At 48.5% G+C, this 18,168-nt stretch overlaps 1 protein-coding gene across 1 annotated transcript in view; it reads right to left on the reverse strand.

Moving 5' to 3' along the window:
* Positions 1-18,168, reverse strand: part of SLC13A4 (solute carrier family 13 member 4) — a 39,523-nt gene that overhangs the window by 18,351 nt on the left and 3,004 nt on the right. Inside the window, exons 2-6 of the mRNA XM_059711883.1 lie at positions 15,202-15,330; positions 5,212-5,348; positions 3,358-3,530; positions 2,931-2,985; positions 628-667 (exon numbers count right to left, since the gene is read on the reverse strand). Coding sequence (XP_059567866.1) covers positions 628-667; positions 2,931-2,985; positions 3,358-3,530; positions 5,212-5,348; positions 15,202-15,330 — 534 coding nt within the window. The remainder of the gene's footprint in view (positions 1-627; positions 668-2,930; positions 2,986-3,357; positions 3,531-5,211; positions 5,349-15,201; positions 15,331-18,168) is intronic.

The following is an 18,168-nucleotide window of genomic DNA, read 5'->3' on the forward strand; positions in this document are numbered from 1 at the left end:
CCATGGAGACCGGAGACCAGTGTCCAGGGAGAGCACGCAGTGAAAGCCACCCAACTGTGCCTGCCTCCCTCCCAGGTTCCGTCCAGCCTGGTGTCAAGCCCCATTTGAAGAGGCTTTTGAAATTTGGCAGAATATGGTTCTGTCCTTATAGGAGGGCTTGGCTTTCTGGAACTTCATAAGCTAATGAAGAATCCTTCATGTTTCTTTAACACAAAATGAAAAACATTGTACCACAACAGAGCCCACAGTTTGCATGGATCAAGGTCCCTCAGTTGGAACTGATGTGAGAAGAGATGTAAAACCGGCTTTGGGGGAGGGGAGGAGGCCATTTTGTAATAAGATTTTTGTAAATGGAATCCCCCCTGAAAGAAATCCGAAAGATGAATCGTTGGCTCTTGAAAACCTGGGTGGCTGACTGTTGGGTTTCCATGAAACAAGGCTAACTGTGCTGTATGTGGCCACGCCCAGCACTCAGGGCTGGGGCTCGGAGCAGGCTCGGGGAGCACCCCTCTGTTCTCACATGCTGGAGGCCATGGGGCTCTGAACAAGCTGTGAGGCATCTCTGACCCTGAGTTATCTCGAGGGACTTTCAAGTATCGCAAAGCACAGAAAAACCCAAGGCCGTACCTTGTTCTGCATCAGGGAAGTGAAGTCTGTAGTCGAGGTGCTGGAACAAAGCGAAGGCAGGGGGGAGATCAGCATGGACCAGCCTTCCTGCGAGGGGAACTCTTCCCACACACAGATCTCCCTTCATCTAGTTTGCTCCCACTCATGCTCAGGTCTCCGACTCCCATCGCCACCTCTTCGGGGAGGCCTCATCTCACCTCAGTCTTCCTCACCTTCCAGAGATGCTGTCTGCATTCTTAGACGTGAGAAGGACACTCCTAATAATAGCTAACATGGCCTGCCGGTTGGTGCTGAGTACTCAAGTGCTTGGTGCTGAGTACTCAAGTGCGGACTTTGTTAGTCCTCATCTTGTACCTGCATTTACAGTGTAGGAAACTAGGTCTCTAACTCCCTGAGGGCAGCAGTTGCTAAGAGGCGTGCAGGGCAGGAGCCTGTCTCTGCCTGACTGGAGGTCACTATCAAGAAAGAGAAGCCTGTGAGTGCTTATCTGAGGTGTCGGGAAGAGGGAGGGCCCGCACCACATGGTGAAAGGCACGTGCGAGCAAGGAGATGGGGGAGTTTCTGATGGCACCTGCTCCTCAGTGGTGGTTGGTCAACTGCACAACCTGTTGGTCCCCAACCTTCGCCTTGAGTTGAGAGGAAGGTGGGAACCAAACTATCAGCATTACTGACGTACACGAGCACTAAATGGAGGTTTCTGGTTTGTCTTAGTTCTGAGAACAGTGGATGCTGTGACCTCACCCACTGTGAAGACAATGAGAGGTACTGAACCCACGTGCAGGGCTTGGGGTCCTGTGGTCATCACTCATCCTAGACTATTCTGGGCAAGGATAAGGAGTTGATAGAGTTCAGAGGGAAGTGTTCTTTGGAGTCATTAGCCTGCCAGGAGTGAGGTGAGGTTTCCTCTCCTTCCTTCCCAAATTGGGTGAGGGCAGGCAAGGGACCCTCAGACTAGAGTTCTAGAAGTATCCTCACACCAGAGTTCTAGGGACAACTCGAGCCTTTGCTTTGGAGCTTGGGAAAATATTTTTGTCTAGAAAAGAACAAAGGGGGCGCTGCCTGAGAGGCCAGAGTGAGGAGAAGGACCCCAGCCCGTGCTTTCAGGGCTCAACAGTCTTTCAGGGATGGGCACACACAGAAGGTCACTGGGCTGGAACCATCCTGAAAAGGCAGAGGCCACCCCAGAACAAAGGGCTGTGGGAAGTGAGCCACCAGAACTCAGAACCAAGGGAGCATGAGTGGTTGTCTGAGAGCACCTCACCGCTGTCAGGCCCAGGGCTATGCAGAGGTAGCCCTAGGGGACACTCCTAGGACGCCTCCAGCCCAGACCTTCGTGCCCCTTTTCTTTCCTGCACCCTGGAGAAGTCAGAGAGCAGAGTGAATTGGGGGAGGAGAGAGAGAGAGAGAGAGAGAGAGTTAACTCCCTCCCCCACTTGGTTTTACCCCTGATTCTGCAGACCTGGGCTGAAGAGGGCGGTGTGAGCATGAGAGGAGATGGGAGAGGCGCTGGATGACGGGGAAGTTTTCAGATGAGTCTGGACTAGACTGCTAAACATCTGAAAACCAGGTCGTTCTCCTATCTGATGGGAACCAGAGGAGCTCTGGGTTTTGCCTGAGATATCGTCAAGGCTCGGGGTGGGGAGAACCCAATGTGCTATGTTGGGGAGTCTACCCCATTCCATACGCTGGTTTCACTCAATGTGAGTTCTCCATTTTTTATGAAAAGAGCAAATCCCAAGCCTCAGCTCTAGTACAAATCCAGCTTTTAAAGTGTGATATTCATCACAGAATACCTTGAGGACCACAGTTTGACAGCTCTCACCACTGTCCTCTAGTACCCTACCTTCTACCTACTTTTTCTCTGCCATATCTAACAAGACCCAATCCAGTGAGACCGTATCTATACATTTTTGTGATTCTCTAAGAATGTCTGGTGACATCTATTGTGTGAATATTTTCCCATTGATAGATTAAACATATTATTCTCCTAAGAGGAACGTCAAGGTAGAGGAGTTCAACTTGGTAGTTATATAGACCATCAATATACCCCAGATTTAGTGTCATCTTTTTCTCTCTCCCCCAATCACTGCAATACCCTGTGGTTAAGGAAGTTGCCTTCAAGATCTTGGCAGGGTGCTCCCAGGTGTGGGGAGGAAATCAGGGCAAGAGGAGGTGGTGGCCTGGCAAGAAGTGAGTGTGGCCCGTTCGTCTGAAAGAGCTGTGTACGGGCTCAGGGCCCAGCTTTCCTGACCCCAGAACGGACTTGGCGAGGCTGTGCCTGGGAGGAGGGCAGTCATACTCACTCTTCATTGACAAAGATGAGTTCCAGAGAAGGCTGGCTATTGTTTACACCAAGACCTACAGTAGCAAAGGAAAGCAGGAAATGAGATGAGGAGGCTGGACGTGCCCCCACAGGCAGGGCTCAGGGGCTCAGGGCTGAGTGAGGAAATAGGGCATAAAGTCTTCTGCTGGGGCCTGGTGCAGTAAGGCCCCCACCCCCAAAGTTGGGACTCGTGGCTTGTCCTGACCCTCGAGTGTGGGGAGAAAGGAACAGTGGTGGCTGCTGTCAGTGGGGGAAGAATAAAGATTTGGCAGTTGGGGGAGGGTCTCAGGGAAGCTTCAAGCTGCGAGGACTGGTATGGGATGGAGGGGAGGGAAGGGGAAGCAGCAGGTGAGGGCACCGGGCTGGGTATCACAGGAGGAGGGCAGAGGGACTCCAGCAAACTATACTGGTGGGCTCGGCCTCCTCGGTGTTGGAGTTGCTGGCCATGAGCTGGTCCTCCTCGGCGTTGACCAGCTCCTGCAGGACGGCCTCCACGATGGGCATCACCATGGCGGTGGTGGACGTGTTGGAGAGCCACATGGAGAGCAGTGTGGTACAGCTCATGAAGCAGAGCAGCAGCCTGGAAGGCAGGGAGGGCAGGCAGAGCGTCAGCAGCAGGGGAACCCCCAATTGCCTGTCTCCCAGGGCTCCTGGGGGGCCTCCGACAGACCCGGTGGTGTTGGCCTAGAGTACCATGGCCAGAATTTATCCAAAAAATTGGGTTTTTATGTATTCCATTGGCTTTGTACTCCCAGGGCTTGGCACAGAGTAAACAGTAAATAAACACTTGTTGAATGAATGAATGAATGAATCACACTTCATGGACTAGCAGCTTTAGCCAGAAAAAAGCCCTTACTTAAAGAATAGCTTTGGTTGTGGGGTCAGAGGGCATGGCCTTACTGATTGCTCCTCTCTCTGTGGATATTAGCTTGGGGCTGATGTATGTTCTTTGTGTGGAAAGGAATTCTATTTTTGCCCTTGCAGCCAGCAGTTCTATGAGTACCATGACATGCCTTGCTTTGCAGCCAAGTCACCACCATTAGTGACCAAAACAAAGCTTACAGTCCCGCCATTCTGTCCCACTGTCAACCGGCTGGAGTCACAGACGAGCCCATATCACTGGAAGCACCTTCCCAGCTTGTGTCTTACAGGGTCAGCACTTGGAGGAAGACACAAAGAGAGCTCTCCAGTTGTTTCTCGTCGGCTTTGAAAGCATGCAGTTGTGTTTGTGCAGACATGGTTCTTATTTCCATATGACAGGCCAACATGAAGATGGCCGTGCTTATTACTCTAGATGGAACCATGACTGCACACCTGGGACCGCACCTGTATCACGTGACTCGTGTCTGGTGGGCCAAGGTCCTGATGGTGTTTTGTTCGCCTGCCCTGGATATGCGGGTGCAGAGCACCCCAGGGGGTGGCAGCTTGCTGGGACTGAGGTAAATAGAGACAAGTGGGAACTCGATGGGATACAAATCCCTGAAGACAGTACAGAGGTCTCCAAGGGCCTCAGAGTCCCTGGATGGTGGGAGGAAATGCCACTGTGCGCCTAGGAGGCTGCGTGCGATTGTTACTAGTGAGGAGGCGAGTTATGCTGAATGAAGCTGCAGTTAAGTGGGAGACAGGAACATCCTTTTAAGCAAAATCTAATGACTAATGTTGAAAATGAATCCCAAATTATTTGTTTAGACCCTAAGGGGGTCGTTTGACGCCCAAAGGAGTCAGGGCAGTTTATGTAAAATGTAGCAAGAAAGTTGTGCAGCGGAGCAGAGGTGAGGTTATCCTGACTGTCAACCTGAAGTTCCTGCACATTTTCCAAGGCGCGAATCTCTCCCCGCCTCTTGAAGCAGAGAGAAAAGACGAGGCTGCTAGGGCAGGCCTTGCGTGGCAGACGTGGTCAAATGCAACAGGACAGCATGTCTGGCCTGGTCAGTGAAACCGTCACATCTCCTTAATGACAAAGGAGAAGCCACCACTTCCTGTCCAGCCTGTTTCCTGATGCACCCGAAAAAGGTTGGGAACCAGTTTAGGTTAGTCTGTCCTGTTTTGTAACCCACCGCCCTCGCAGGCTGGGTTGCTCAGATACATTGTTTAGACTGTGACTGTAAGTGACCCCAGAGTCACACACTCACCACTCCATTCCATGGTTATAGGCCCTGCCGTTGGAGGGGGAGGTGGGAGCCCCTGGCCTGCCAAGGGCCCCATCCCCACCGGTAGAAGTGGACATGCCCCGGTGGCCCACCACCCCCAGTGCCACTTACATGCCCGGCTTGGCTCCGGCCATCATGACCATGCGCAGAGCAATGCGCTTGTGCAGGTTCCACTTCTCCACGGCCGCCGCCACGCAGATGACGCCCACCAGCAGCAGCGTGGTGTTCTTGAAGTACTCGGCCGCCACCTGCAAGGGCCAGCAGGTCACCCCCACCCCACCCAGGGCCCACTCCCCCTCCACGACCCCCCATGGCCTGCCCTCCCCACCCTCTCCCCAGCCTGGCCATGCCAGACAAGTCTTATCCTCAACCAGGCAAACAAGAAGCAGGGAGTTGAGGGTTATTACAATAGCTCACTGTTACGTATATTTAAAAACTTTTTGTTTTTAATTTATATATACATATACACACTACCTTGGCAGGCTCTATGTTAAGAACTTCACAAAGATTATTTCATTAAGCCTGCCAATAACCCCATAAGGTCAATATTCTTCTTCACCTTTTAAAGATATAAAAACATTATAAATATGATTTCAAAGAATAACCATACTTATAATTTTATCTTAATGCTTAAAAATCATTTAAATAACCCTGGGTTTGTCCCTAAGTCTCATTTTTTCTTTAGCTTTTTTTTGTTTGTTAGAAAATCAATACATGTTCATTATGGAAAACTTCAAAATATAGAAATGTAGCCCTGGCTGGTTTGGTTCAGTGGTTAGAGCGTGGGCCTGCGGACCGAATGGTCCCAGGTTTGATTCCTTGGTTGCAAGTTCCCCAGTCCCATTAGGGGTGTGTGTGGAAGGCAACCTATTGATGTGTCTTTCACATGTCTATGTTTCTCTCTCTCCCCCACTAGAAATTCTTTAGAAATCAATGGAAAAACTATCCTCAGGTGAGGATTAAAAAGCAAACAGAAAAATAAAAACATAGAAATTTAAAGATAAAATTACCCTGAAGCCTACCACTGTTAATACTTTGGTATGTTCTTCAATTTTGTAATGTCTATATTGATACATAATTGGATTTATACAATATGTACAGTTTTATAACCTGCTCTTTTTTTCTATTACGTCATACCCTGATCATTTTCTTATGAGATTTAAATCTATTGGAAAACATTTATGTTAATGGCAGCATATGTACCATAAAATTTATTTGGCCATTTTCTTTATGTTGAATATTTAATTTTTGTTGTTGTTGTTTTTCCCTACTACAAATGCTTAAATTGTTAACCTTATATAAATGTGATTATTTTCTTAGGATAGAGTTCTTAAGGTGCCTTTATAACTAGCCTTAAACCTTAAAATTTTATTCAGTTTAAATTACTCTAAATAATTAAAAATTCCAAAGAGTTCCAAAAACGATAATAGTAAAAGGAATACCCACAGAGATCTGTCTCTCTGCATAGTTTTTTGTTGTTGTTCTGAACAATTTGAGGGTAAGTTACATTAATTTTGGCCTTTTACCCCCCAAAGCTTCCGTGAATATTTCCTAAGAACAGAAATTTTTGTCTTACACAACCACAGTAGCAGTTACCAACTCCTTCCCACTTTTTAGTGATGAGGAAGTTGAGACCGAGGCCTGTTGAAAAGGTGTTTCACATGTTTGGGGTCCACGGACCAGCCATTCATTGATTCCCTCCCTCACTTGGCACATTCTTCTCATCTCTGCTGTACACACTGCTCAGACTTCCACGCCCAGGTCAGGCCCGTACCCTCCGGAACCTTCCTCAGGACGGGGCTCTAGCTTCTGACTCCGGGCTGTTCCCTCCAGGCACCATTCATTCCACCTGTCACAGAGCACTGAGGGCAGTGCTCCAATTGTTGCTTCGTGCCGTACTGTTTATATTTTTTTATGTGAACCTCTCTCGTCTCCTGATCAAATTTTAGTCTTTCCAATTTTAGTCTTTCTGTATCTCTCTAAGTCTGGTAGAATAACATGCAAAGGTAGATGCTCAATAAATATTTGTCACCCACATGAGAATTGCTCCCAGCTATGCAACCAAGACAGAGCCTTGGGGGAAAGATATGCAGAAAAGTTTAACTTCTAACTTAGGAACCCGCTTACAGTGAGAAAACAACGTTTTTTAGTTGTGGGAAGAGTAAACATTATATAGTGTTTGAAGTAAACAATATTTACATAATCACACTGTTAAGCATTGATTAGGGAAGTAACAACAATTGTGATATACTCATGTCAGGGGGATCCAGGGATGTAAGAGACTTACTCATATCATGGGGGCTAACTCAATAATTAAAATCATAATACATAGAGGAATGTGGAGCTTTGTACCAGGAGAAGCAGTTAGCAAATTTAAGTTACTGACCCAAGGGGACACCTCTAATACTTTCAACAATAAAGATACATTAAAAATATTAAAAATATAAGTTATTGACCCAGGGAAGGGGGAGGTGCAGTGGGGAGGGGTGGGGCAGGAAACTGCTGGTTTTTCATTGTGTTTCAGTATTATTTGAGCTTTAAACTCGGCACGGGACACTTTGATAACATAAAAGTCAAAATAAAGGCAGTCGGCTCCCATTCCCCCTTCTCCCTCTTGTCCCCATGGTTTCCTTGTGTCTGGTTCATGAGTTTTGTGTAGGAGTCTGGGCACCTGCCCTCTCTGTGACCATTTCCTGGAGGAAGAGGCCTCTGTTTCTGGTTAAACTAGTTCTTGTCCTCAATCCCAGGCTTCACTAACCCTGTCACTATGCTCCCAGAGGGCGGAGAAGGCCCCTGCGCGCTGGGCTGGTGGCTGTCTGCAAAGGGCGGGGAAGCCGCTGGGCTGGGCCCGGGGTGGAGATGCTGCCCCCTCGTGGGCGGTGGAAGCAGGCAGGGATGCCTGTGGGCAGCTGCTGAGCTGGGGGCCCAGGACCTTTCTCACTGCACCCTCGCCTTCCCAGGATACCTAGAGGTCACTTGGTGGTGGAGTCAGTGTTTCAGTTTCCTCTGTGTGCCAAGGAGGGAAGTCCTGGCACTGGCCCTCCGCACCTGGCCCAGGTCAGCCTAAGCTGATGCTGGCGCTGTGCTGCTTTCTGACTTTGTTTGGTGGGCTCAGCTCTACCCAGTGCCCTCCCTGCCCCCCAGTCAGCCATGCGCAGCGCTTGGGCGATGAGCCTGGGTGTGGTTTGTGATCAGGGAGTAATGCAGTCAAGTCGTCAAGAGTGGGGCCTCTGCAGTCCGACAGGACTGGGCTGTGAGGCCCTGGGTAAGTTACTCAACCTCTCTGGGCTTCATTTTTTTTCATCTAGAAATAAATGAGGATTATGTGAGTTCCTTCCTTTTGTAAAGCTGTTGTGAAGGTTAAATGGCACATGGCCACCTCATTGACAACCGGGATTCCTGGCGGTGCTTCCTGTTAGTAAGTGGGCCACACAAGGGCTGACCGGGCCTGAGGCCATTGCACGTTGAGTGGGCCCAGGCACAGGACTGCCTTTTCGCTTTTATAAATTAAAACCCCGTCCAATGGTGGTGTTTGTTCGCTGTCGAGCCCACTGAATTTCTTTTACAATAAACACTGAAGTTCTAGGATTCTTAATGATTATGTTAATCATTTCCTAAAATGCGTTGTGTGCTCACTAAGCATTCTTTCCCCCCACTATCTAATTTCCAAGATTAATATTCTGTGAGTTGGGAAACTCTATGATGAAGCTTGTTAGAATTATTTGCACAGAGAAGAGAGATTTTAAAATGAGTGCCCCTCCCATGAGTAGAATGCATGGCTTTGTGACATTCTCAGTGGTGGTTTTATTGCCCTTTTCTGTTCTGTGGTTTTTCTCTGTGCCAAGACACTGGATTTGGAGAGCAGAGGTGTTTCTGGACTGAGTTTTAGAAGGGATTGGCTCAAGGAAACTGCTTTGAAAAGGCCGAGCAGAGTACAACAATTTAGAGCTTGGGTTCTGGACTTCAGGCTGCTTGGTTTAAGGGGTTGCTTGATTGTCTAGACGAATTATATGCTCTTGGATAAACTGCTGAACCCTTGTGGCTCGTCACGCCAACCTTTTCAGTGTGATTAATGATACGTGGCTCATTTACTCCATCGTGACATAGGCCTTCAGTAAGATCACACAGGCGGGCTCTTAGGACAGTGCCTGGCATGTAGGAAGTGCTCAATAAATGTTCATTGTGATCATTAAAGAAGTAAGAAAAAGCTCCAAGATGAGATTGAGGGTTAGGAAGCAGGGATGCCAGCATGATCAAATGAAGGAATGAGAGAAATCAGTGAAATAAAGAGCAAGGTGGACCTAAAAGACAAAAATTCCTCCAGATTTTCTTAAGTGAAGGGCAAGTGCATCGCCAGAGGTTTCTGACTCAGCCGGGATCCAGAGGCACAAGAGCAGAAATGCTGCTGAATGTAGTCTGTTAACTAAGCAGTTCATCGTTAGTGAACTGCAGTGACACCTGTTAGCCACAAGCTTTTAAAAACATCACTGTGGACACAATTATGTATTGCTCTCTAGATAGGTTTTCAAAAATATTTTTAACATTTTTTAAAAAGGGGAGGGGGGAGTATAGAGTTTCCTCAAAAAATTAAATATGGAACTCCCATTTGACCCAGTGATCCCACTTCTAGGACTATATCCTAAGAAACCCAAAACACCAATCAGAAAGAACGTATGTGCCCCTACACTCATAGCAGTGCAATTTGCAATAGCTAAGATCCGGAAACAGCCCAAGTGCCCATCAGTAGATGAGTTGATAAAAATGCTATGGTACATTTACACCATGGAATACTACGCAGCAATAAAAAAAGAAGGAACTCTTGTCATTTGCAACAGCATGGAGGGACCTGGATACTATTATATTAAGTGAAATAAGCCAGTCAGAGAATGACAAGTATCACATGATCTTACTCATATGTGGAATCTAATGAAAAAAATAAACTGATGAATAAAATAGGTCCAGAGACATAGAAGCATAGAACAGACTAATGAATCTCAGAGGGAAGGCGGGGGAGGGTGAGTGGGGAGAGATTTACCGGGGAAATTATAAGCATATATGCATAACCCATGGGCACAGAAGGCATGGGAGGAGGGGTACGGGGATGCGGGGTGGAGGGGGTCAATGAGGAAAAAAAGGGGCACATCTGTAATACTTTCAACAATAAAGATAGATTTAAAAAATAAAAAGGGGAGGGGAGCTATAGATCTATGGCTAGAAGTTTGAGGAGAGTGGAGATCTGGCTGTTAACCTCGGACTCACACTCAGAATAGTGTGCCATCTTCATGACTCCCCAGGAGGTAGGCCTTTCTGTCATTGGCAACTTTCAGAAGGGTACATGGCAGTTTAGAGAGGTTACTCAACTTGCTCCAGCCTAGTCAGTGCCAAAACTGATCCCCACTCCGTTCTGCCCTACTTCCCGTGTGGGTCCAGGCCGCTTCCGCGTGGCCATTCTCCCGGCTCCTGGCCGAGGCAGACAGGGACCAGCAGGGTGTGTGGACCTGACATGGGCATTCGTTGGCTTTGGGTAGGTTCCCTCTGAATCTCAGCCACTCAGCACCCTGCTGCCGGCCTCAGGCCCCGGCTCTCTTGGCAAGTCAGCTGTCAGGGGGCCTCTGCAAATGGCAGGCATGTCACAGCCCCTCAGGAGGCCAGCATGGCCTCTGGCAATGGACCTATTTGAGTTTTTTTTTTGTTCATCTGAACAATTCTGCAGTCAAATCCTGTAAACCCCAGGAAGGGAGGCCTGGACGGTTCCCCATGAGAGAGGGAGCCCCCACCACGCCATTGCAGCTGGTTCCCGAGCTGAGCAGCCAAGTCCTCTGTGTCTGGCTCTCAGCCCTTCCCAGGGGCAGGATGCTGCATCTACTGGATACCTGTATGTGAACTCCGCCGACGCCACCTGATTCGAGGACAGAGGCTTTCCAATCACACTCATTGCCTACGGGAAGGGCCCTAGCAGCCTGGGCTCTGGGTCCTCATCCCCAGTTTGAGGGGGACTTCCTCTTCCAACCCTGTATGTATTGAGTCTCCTGAGATTTGGATGAAAGAAAATGTTTTGTTGCTTAAAAAAACATTTTTGGCAAACGGTACCCTAGAGAAGCTCAAGCAGAGAGCCCAGATGGGTGCTGACCTGGCCCCGAAATTGGCCCAGCTCCTGCATAGCTGGACACGCTGACATAAAGAGCCCCCAGTTCCTCCAGGACTGTCTGAGCTGCCCCCGTGGAGGAAACTGGGCTGGGCTCTGCGCCCAGAGGCGAAGGGCTGGCTCCTTCTTTCCCACAGAAACATCAGCGTGGCCTCAAAAGCTATGAGATATTCCTGGTTCCAGTCCCTGCTAAGACCTGGGTGTGGAGCTCCGCTCTGGGCTGCGTCCGGATGGCTGTGGGTGACAGGCAGCCTGGAGTCAGGCAGGTGGCCGGGCCCAGGTGCTCGGCCTACATCTGCCCAGGCCTGTATGCAGGAGGGTCAGCCTCCGTGGTGAGCGGAGGCCAGAAGGCAGAGTGGAGATTGGTGTAGCAAATGCTCCAGGTTTAAACAAACAGAGAACGCTGGGGTCTAGGCATTGGTCAGGAATCCAGCAGGTCAGAACGTTCAGGAACACACAGGGAAGCAGATTCATGACACCAGACCCAGGCGTCACTTGGCTGTTACGGCTGTTTTGTTATCCCAGCCGGACCTGCTTCTCTTGACCCGGCAGGAGCTGGAATCTGAACAAGACTTGCGGGGGGCCTGCACTGAAGGGCCACGGAGGCGGCAGAGGGTGTGTGTGTCTGTGCGCACTCGGGCGGGGTGGAGAGAGAGCAGTCACTCCTGACCCCGGGCATCCTGGCAGCTATCCCAAGCCCAGCATTCAAACCAGGCTGTTTAATGCCCCAGAGACCCCTCTGCCCCCTCCTCGATGCCTGTCTCCTATAAACAGTAAATCTTAGCTAGCGTGATTGACAAAGGTACTGTCCCGTTAGAAGGCCTTAGAGAACTTGAGAAGCAGATACAATGACAGCAGTGGCACATGCTGGAGGCAAAACAAACCAAAACCAAAACCTAAAAGCAAATCTAAAATACAGGTCTGAGCTCTGTATACCAGGAGAGGGAAGTGTTGGCCAGATGCCCACAAGACCACAGAATCCTAAAGTCAAAGCGTCCTTAGAGTCCAACCCTCTCCCAAGGCACCAAGTCCACCTCTCGCATCCCTGGCATGGTCATGTGGCTACACTTCCAGGGACAGGAACACCAGGACTGCACTCGCAGCCCCCTTCAGGCTTCCCTCCCACACAGCGGCATCTCCCTTATGGTGCTTTGATTCTTAGGTTCTGCTTTGACCTGTGAGCCTGGTGTGTTGAGCTGTAGAAGCCAGAAATCATGCTCCTCTTGAGTTTTCTCTGTTCCTCATGTGACTCACGTCCAGGTTTTTGGTATCTTGGCTAGCTACCCCCGAATGAGCTCCTATCCAGAACCTGATGCTTTGGATACATATGTCTATCAATTCAGCAGATTTCAGTACATTTTGGCCAATGGTTAAGAGCGCAAGTTCTGGGATCATTCAATCCTGGGTTCAAGCTTTACTATTTATTAGCTGTGTAGCCTCCAGTAAGTTACTTAACCTCTCTGAACTTCAGTTTCCTGCTCTGTAAAGCGGAGATAAAAATATTAGTCATTTTATAGAGGATTAAATGATAGAATGCATGTAAAAGACCTCCCATAGTGCCTGGCATATGGTAAACGCTAGAAATTTTGACAGCCACATTGCACTGATAGATGACTCATGCTGAGTTTGTACTCAACGCAGAGCCAAGGGTCTTTTTCACACGCACTGTTAACATTTATCCTTATTAAACTTCATGTTAGTTCATTGTCTTAGTCTGTCAACATTGATTCTGTCACCATACAGTAGCTAGCCCATCCATCTCTGAGTCATCTGCAAATCCAATAACATGCCTTTTATATTTTCTCTTGGGCTCTGTCTCCAGTCTGCTGCCAATACATTACTCAAGATTCTTTAGGCTCTGCTGGTCAACCAGCATTCAAGTTACTCGACTGTACTCTCGTCCAGCCCATATTGGCTCCTCTGCTTGGGAAATTTTTTCCCGTGGAAATTGTGTAGGCTCCAAAGAAAAAGTTAATTTATGTTCAACAACTTTTGCTTAAAAGACCAGGGCAATTATAAAGCTGTTTAGAAAGACTTCAATCAAAAAATGATCAACATAAACTTTGGGCCCTTGACTGGGTAAATTTCATTTATCTACAACATTCCTTCATGGGGAAGTACGTAAACCCTCTGCAGTGTTGGAAAGTGAGGCGGTATTGCATTGGGTCTTCCATGTTTTTCCACGCGGTTTATACTTCCTCTCTGCTAGAATAGAAACCTCTTAAGGTCTGGGGTCACTTCTATAATCTCATATCTTTTTTTCAGCACTTGAGTTCCGTAGACAGAAAGCAGTCTAAGCTTTGCACATAACAAACTCTTAATTCCTGCCGACCAACAAGTCACCATAAAAATGAGCCACTTCCAGCCCTGACTGGTTTGGCTCAGTGGATAGAGCTTTGGCCTGTGGACTGAAGGGTCCCAGGTTTGATTCCGGTCAAGGGCATGTACCTTGGTTGCAGGCACATCCCCACTAGGGGGTGTGCAGGAGGCAGCTGATCGATGTTTCTCTCTCATCGATGTTTCTAACTCTCTATTCCTCTCTGTAAAAAAATCAATAAAATATATATTTTTTAAAATGAGCCGCTTCCAGGCACACATTGAGCTGAGAGTGGGAAGATTCTGTGAGATTGAAGAGAGCAGAAATTATGCGTTTCATTTTTGTCACCCTCAGGGTACCCTCCATATCCTATCTCGCACATGGTAGATACAAAACTCAGAAAATACTTTCCCGAATGTTGAGTGAGTAACATGAGGGCCAAAGCCACAGTCCCAGCATCACACCGATCCTATTACCCACATGCCTGCCTTCATATGGAGAGTACACTATTGAAACACCATCAGGAAACATTGCAATCAAGAAACATTAACTGAGGGTCCACACGCCATAGACATCATACATCCTAGAGGGCGGGAATCTTGGTGGAGAGAGGACAAGTCTGCAGAAAGTTGGTGTATCTCACGCACCATTTAAAGGCTAAAGGCGTCAGATAGGCTCCAAGGGAAGAGAACACTTTTAGCCAAAGTCTTTGGAGAGGCTTCACCAAAGAGGGTAACTGGGTAGGATTTTAAAGGTTAAAGGAATCGGAGAGAACTTTTCAGGGAGGAAGAGTGGTCTGAGTCATGGCAAGGGGCTGGGCAAGCACACAGTGGGTTTGGGGAGTGACGAGCAGACGAGTTTTCTGGAACAGGGAGCTCCTGCTGATGAGCTAGGTGCAGGGTGTGCCGGAGGCTGTGGCTCAGAGTTCACTGACTCACAAAGAGCTCTCACCCACTTCCTCTCTCTTATTGTCATTTGTCTCCTAATCTGAGTCTGATGTCCAATTAGACAGACTATATTTGGCCTGCACCGCTCTCTGTTCTAAATGTCGCCACAGCCACGTGGCCGTACAGTAGCATAGGCTCTTTCACCTCAAATAATAAAACTTGCCTCTGACTCCGCCAATGTTGTCCGTCTGCAGCCCCAGCATAACAACACCTAACCCTTCGCTGCCCGTCTTCTTTCCTTCTCGCAAAGTCACGTTCCCTCCCAAGCTACTGACATGGGCAGTTTGATGAGGGTCACTGGTGGAGGGAGAGGAACTCAGGGTCCAGAACAGCATGTGCAAAGGCTTAGTGCTATGGGGTTGTTCTAGAGCAGGGGTCCTCAAACTACGGCCCGTGGGCCACATGCAAATACAAATATTGTATTTGTTCCTGTTTTGTTTTTTTATTTCAAAATAAGATATGTGCAGTGTGCATAGGAATTTGTTCATAGTTTTTTTTTAAACTATAGTCCGGCCCTCCAGTGGTCTGAGGGACAGTGAACTGGCCCCCTGTTTAAAAAGTTTGAGGACCCCTGTTCTAGAGGATGAAAAAACCATTACCTTAAGTGCTTTGTGTATCTTCCTTCACCTTGAACCCTCTTCCACCGCCCTGGCATTGACCCAAGCTGGGGGCTGGGCCGCAAGGGGACTAACCTCACTGGATCGGAGGACTCCAAAGAACGGGTAGAGGAAGGCAGGCACCAGGGCTGCAGCTCCGAGAGGCACGGCCTCAGACACCCAGTACACAGCGGTCACGATCAGCACATATGCACATGAAGCCTCCTGGAAGGGGAAGAAAGTGGGTGGTCAGTCACAGGGACAGCCACTGGCACTGAGAATCCAGAGGAGACCCAGGGCAGAGGCAGCAGGCATCCAGACTCAGACGTGGGTACTGGGGGACAGCCCTGGCAGGGGAGTGTGGTGGAAATGTGTGGGACCCGTACATTGGTGTGTGAAGTAATGGCTGCTCCTCAGGTGAACAGACACCTGCCATGCGGTTTGCATTGGCCTCCAACAGGGTGGCTATCAGGTTGTTGGGACATTGTAGCTCTGCTGGTTCCTGAAACTGTGGGGTCAGGGCCAAAACCAACTGCGGTGTTCAGAGCTGAGGTCATGTATATAAAGGTGGAGCTCCCAGAAGGATATTTTGATGTCAAGTTGATTGGACACTAGAGGTTCTTGGGGTAGCTGAAAGTAGGGATCAATCTGTGTGATGGGTTCACATGAGAGCTCCGACACTGTCCCATTTGGGGCCAGCTAATTCCTTGCCATGGGGGCTGTCCTGTGCATGGTAAGATGTTTAGCAGGATCCTTGCCCTCCACCCACTAGGTGTCAGTAGCACCCCCCCCAAAAGTCTCTAGACATTGCCAAGTGTCCCTTGGGGAGAGAAGGGGAATCAGTGTCTTAAGTGTCTGGTTCTCATTGCTCTGGGACTCCATTCCACCTGCTGGACACAGAGGAAGCATTCTTTTGATATAGGAAATAAAGAGTGCTAGGACCTGGCAGGGAAGGCCTGGGAATGTACCAGTTTCCCCAGCCCACTCACTTTGCTGCTTGTAAAGAATTAATTAATGCAACATTCTTGTAAAAAAAATTACTCTCCTTCATTTTGGCCTCCAGTAATGCTGGCTTCCTGAAATGGTTAATGATCATTGGCTTGCTGTTGGGAGAGGTCACTGTGCAAGGGTCTTAACAATGGACTCGAGGTGGGGTGGGGGGGCGCTGTGTAAAAGATCCAAGCTGACCGTGGGTTCCTCAAATTATACATCGTTCTAAACCATCTGGGCTCAGGTCTGACCTGCCCTAAAGCTGGCTGGTGATCAAGGAACCTGACAAATCTTGTTCTGTTTATTTCTCCTTTGGGTTCAGAACCAGTGTCTTCACACTCTTGCATAAAAGTTTCAAAAGGTCGGCGTGATCAGTGAAGGTCGCCAGGAGTGATTAACCCCGCTTGGCTGGATGGGCCCTTGCTCCCTCCTAATATTCGAGGATTGTGGGGTTGGGGCTTGGGAAATGGGAACTAACCCCAACAACTGTTGACTGTAGCTCCCACTGAGAACTCCTCCGGGGCCAAAAGATCACAGAGAAGTTAACATTTTTTGGAAGTGCTGATAAGACAACAGAATCACAAGTGGAAAAATAAAAAGCCTCCATTTGGAAAAGAATGCAATTTAGAGAAATACCTCCTTTGTTGTAGATATAAAACTACCCAAGGGAGATCAAAGCCCTTTAGCTCCCTGAAGGCCACTTATTCCCAACCTGTTCCTGGGAAGGAGACGACATGGCAGCTCTTAACTCCAGTTGAAGATAAAGGGGACAGACCATCCCTCATTGAGAAATGCTTATTCCTCCCTGAGAACCTTCAGTCTTTCTTGTCCTGGTCGTTTCAGGGCCACAAGTTCAGCGAGGGGAGAAGGGGAGACAGACAGACTGAAAATGAGAGACAGAAACTTCCCTTGTTACCAGGCACAATTTTGCTTTCAATTAGGAGAATTGGAGTAAGCCAAGGTAAACTTTTTTATTGTAACTGTTGTTAAGGATTAGAATAGGTTACTGGAGGGAGTCACCGAGCCACCTTCACCCAGCAGTATTGAGAACAGGTTAGCCTGGGTGGTGTGGCTCAGTGGTTGAGCATCGACCTATGAACCAGGAGGTCGTGGTTCCATTCCAGGTCAGGGCACATGCCCAGGTTGCAGGTTTGATCCCCAGGAGGCAGGAGGCAGCCGATCGATGATTCTCATCGATATTTCTACCTCTCTCCTTTCCTCTCTCTAAAATCAATATTTAAAAAGAACAGGATAAAGTACCATCACTGTCACCTGGACTTTCCTTAGAGCAGACGAAAAACCAAGAGACCACCTTCAGAGGGCTTATCCATATATTCCTCACTCAGTCCACCCGTGGAATTTAATACATAGACTTCCTCTTGCCCCTTCGCAACCTCCTCAGAATTCAATAGTAAGCTTATATTCAGTCACCCCAAAATACCCTGTGAAGTTTGATTACAGAGGTCCAGTGTCCCCACATCTGGCCCGTAAATGGTAGGTGGCTCAATGTTGGCTGAACTGAATTGGGCCCCTTTGTTGGCTGACAGCTCTCTATTATCTACCAGAGGAAATGTTCTAAGAATTCCAGGCCCCTTATCACTGCCACTGGCCAGCAGGCTTGTAGGGCATGGCAAGTATTCAGGCCATGTGTCTTTAAGAGAAAGTGTTGTCATTTGTGGGGGTTTTTGCTCCTGTTTACAAGTAAGGGGGAGAGTTCAAAGTGGCATTCCCCCTATCAGACGTTTCCTGATTCTGCTACCCGCCTCATGGTTGTCTTGGCTCCTTTTCCATGCAGTGATATCTACCACCCCAGTGACATCCCATCCAAACCTCACTGGAAGGGGCTTGTGGTCTATGTGTTTGCTGTCATAGTGATGGGGAAGCCTTTTTGAAATCTACCTTGGGAGTTGGGTGTAACATTTATCTCCCCACCCGACCCCGCCAAAGCGGGGTTTAGTTATGGAACCCCTGTCTTGTACCCTCCTCTTCTGTAACATGGTAAACTGAGTGTGGGCTCTGGTTTTAGAGAGCTGGACAGGAAAAGGGAGAAGGTCATTCTAACCCTTCCTAAAA

Source organism: Myotis daubentonii, chromosome 10 (genome assembly GCF_963259705.1).
Source record: "Myotis daubentonii chromosome 10, mMyoDau2.1, whole genome shotgun sequence".
Classification (NCBI taxonomy): domain Eukaryota; kingdom Metazoa; phylum Chordata; class Mammalia; order Chiroptera; family Vespertilionidae; genus Myotis; species Myotis daubentonii.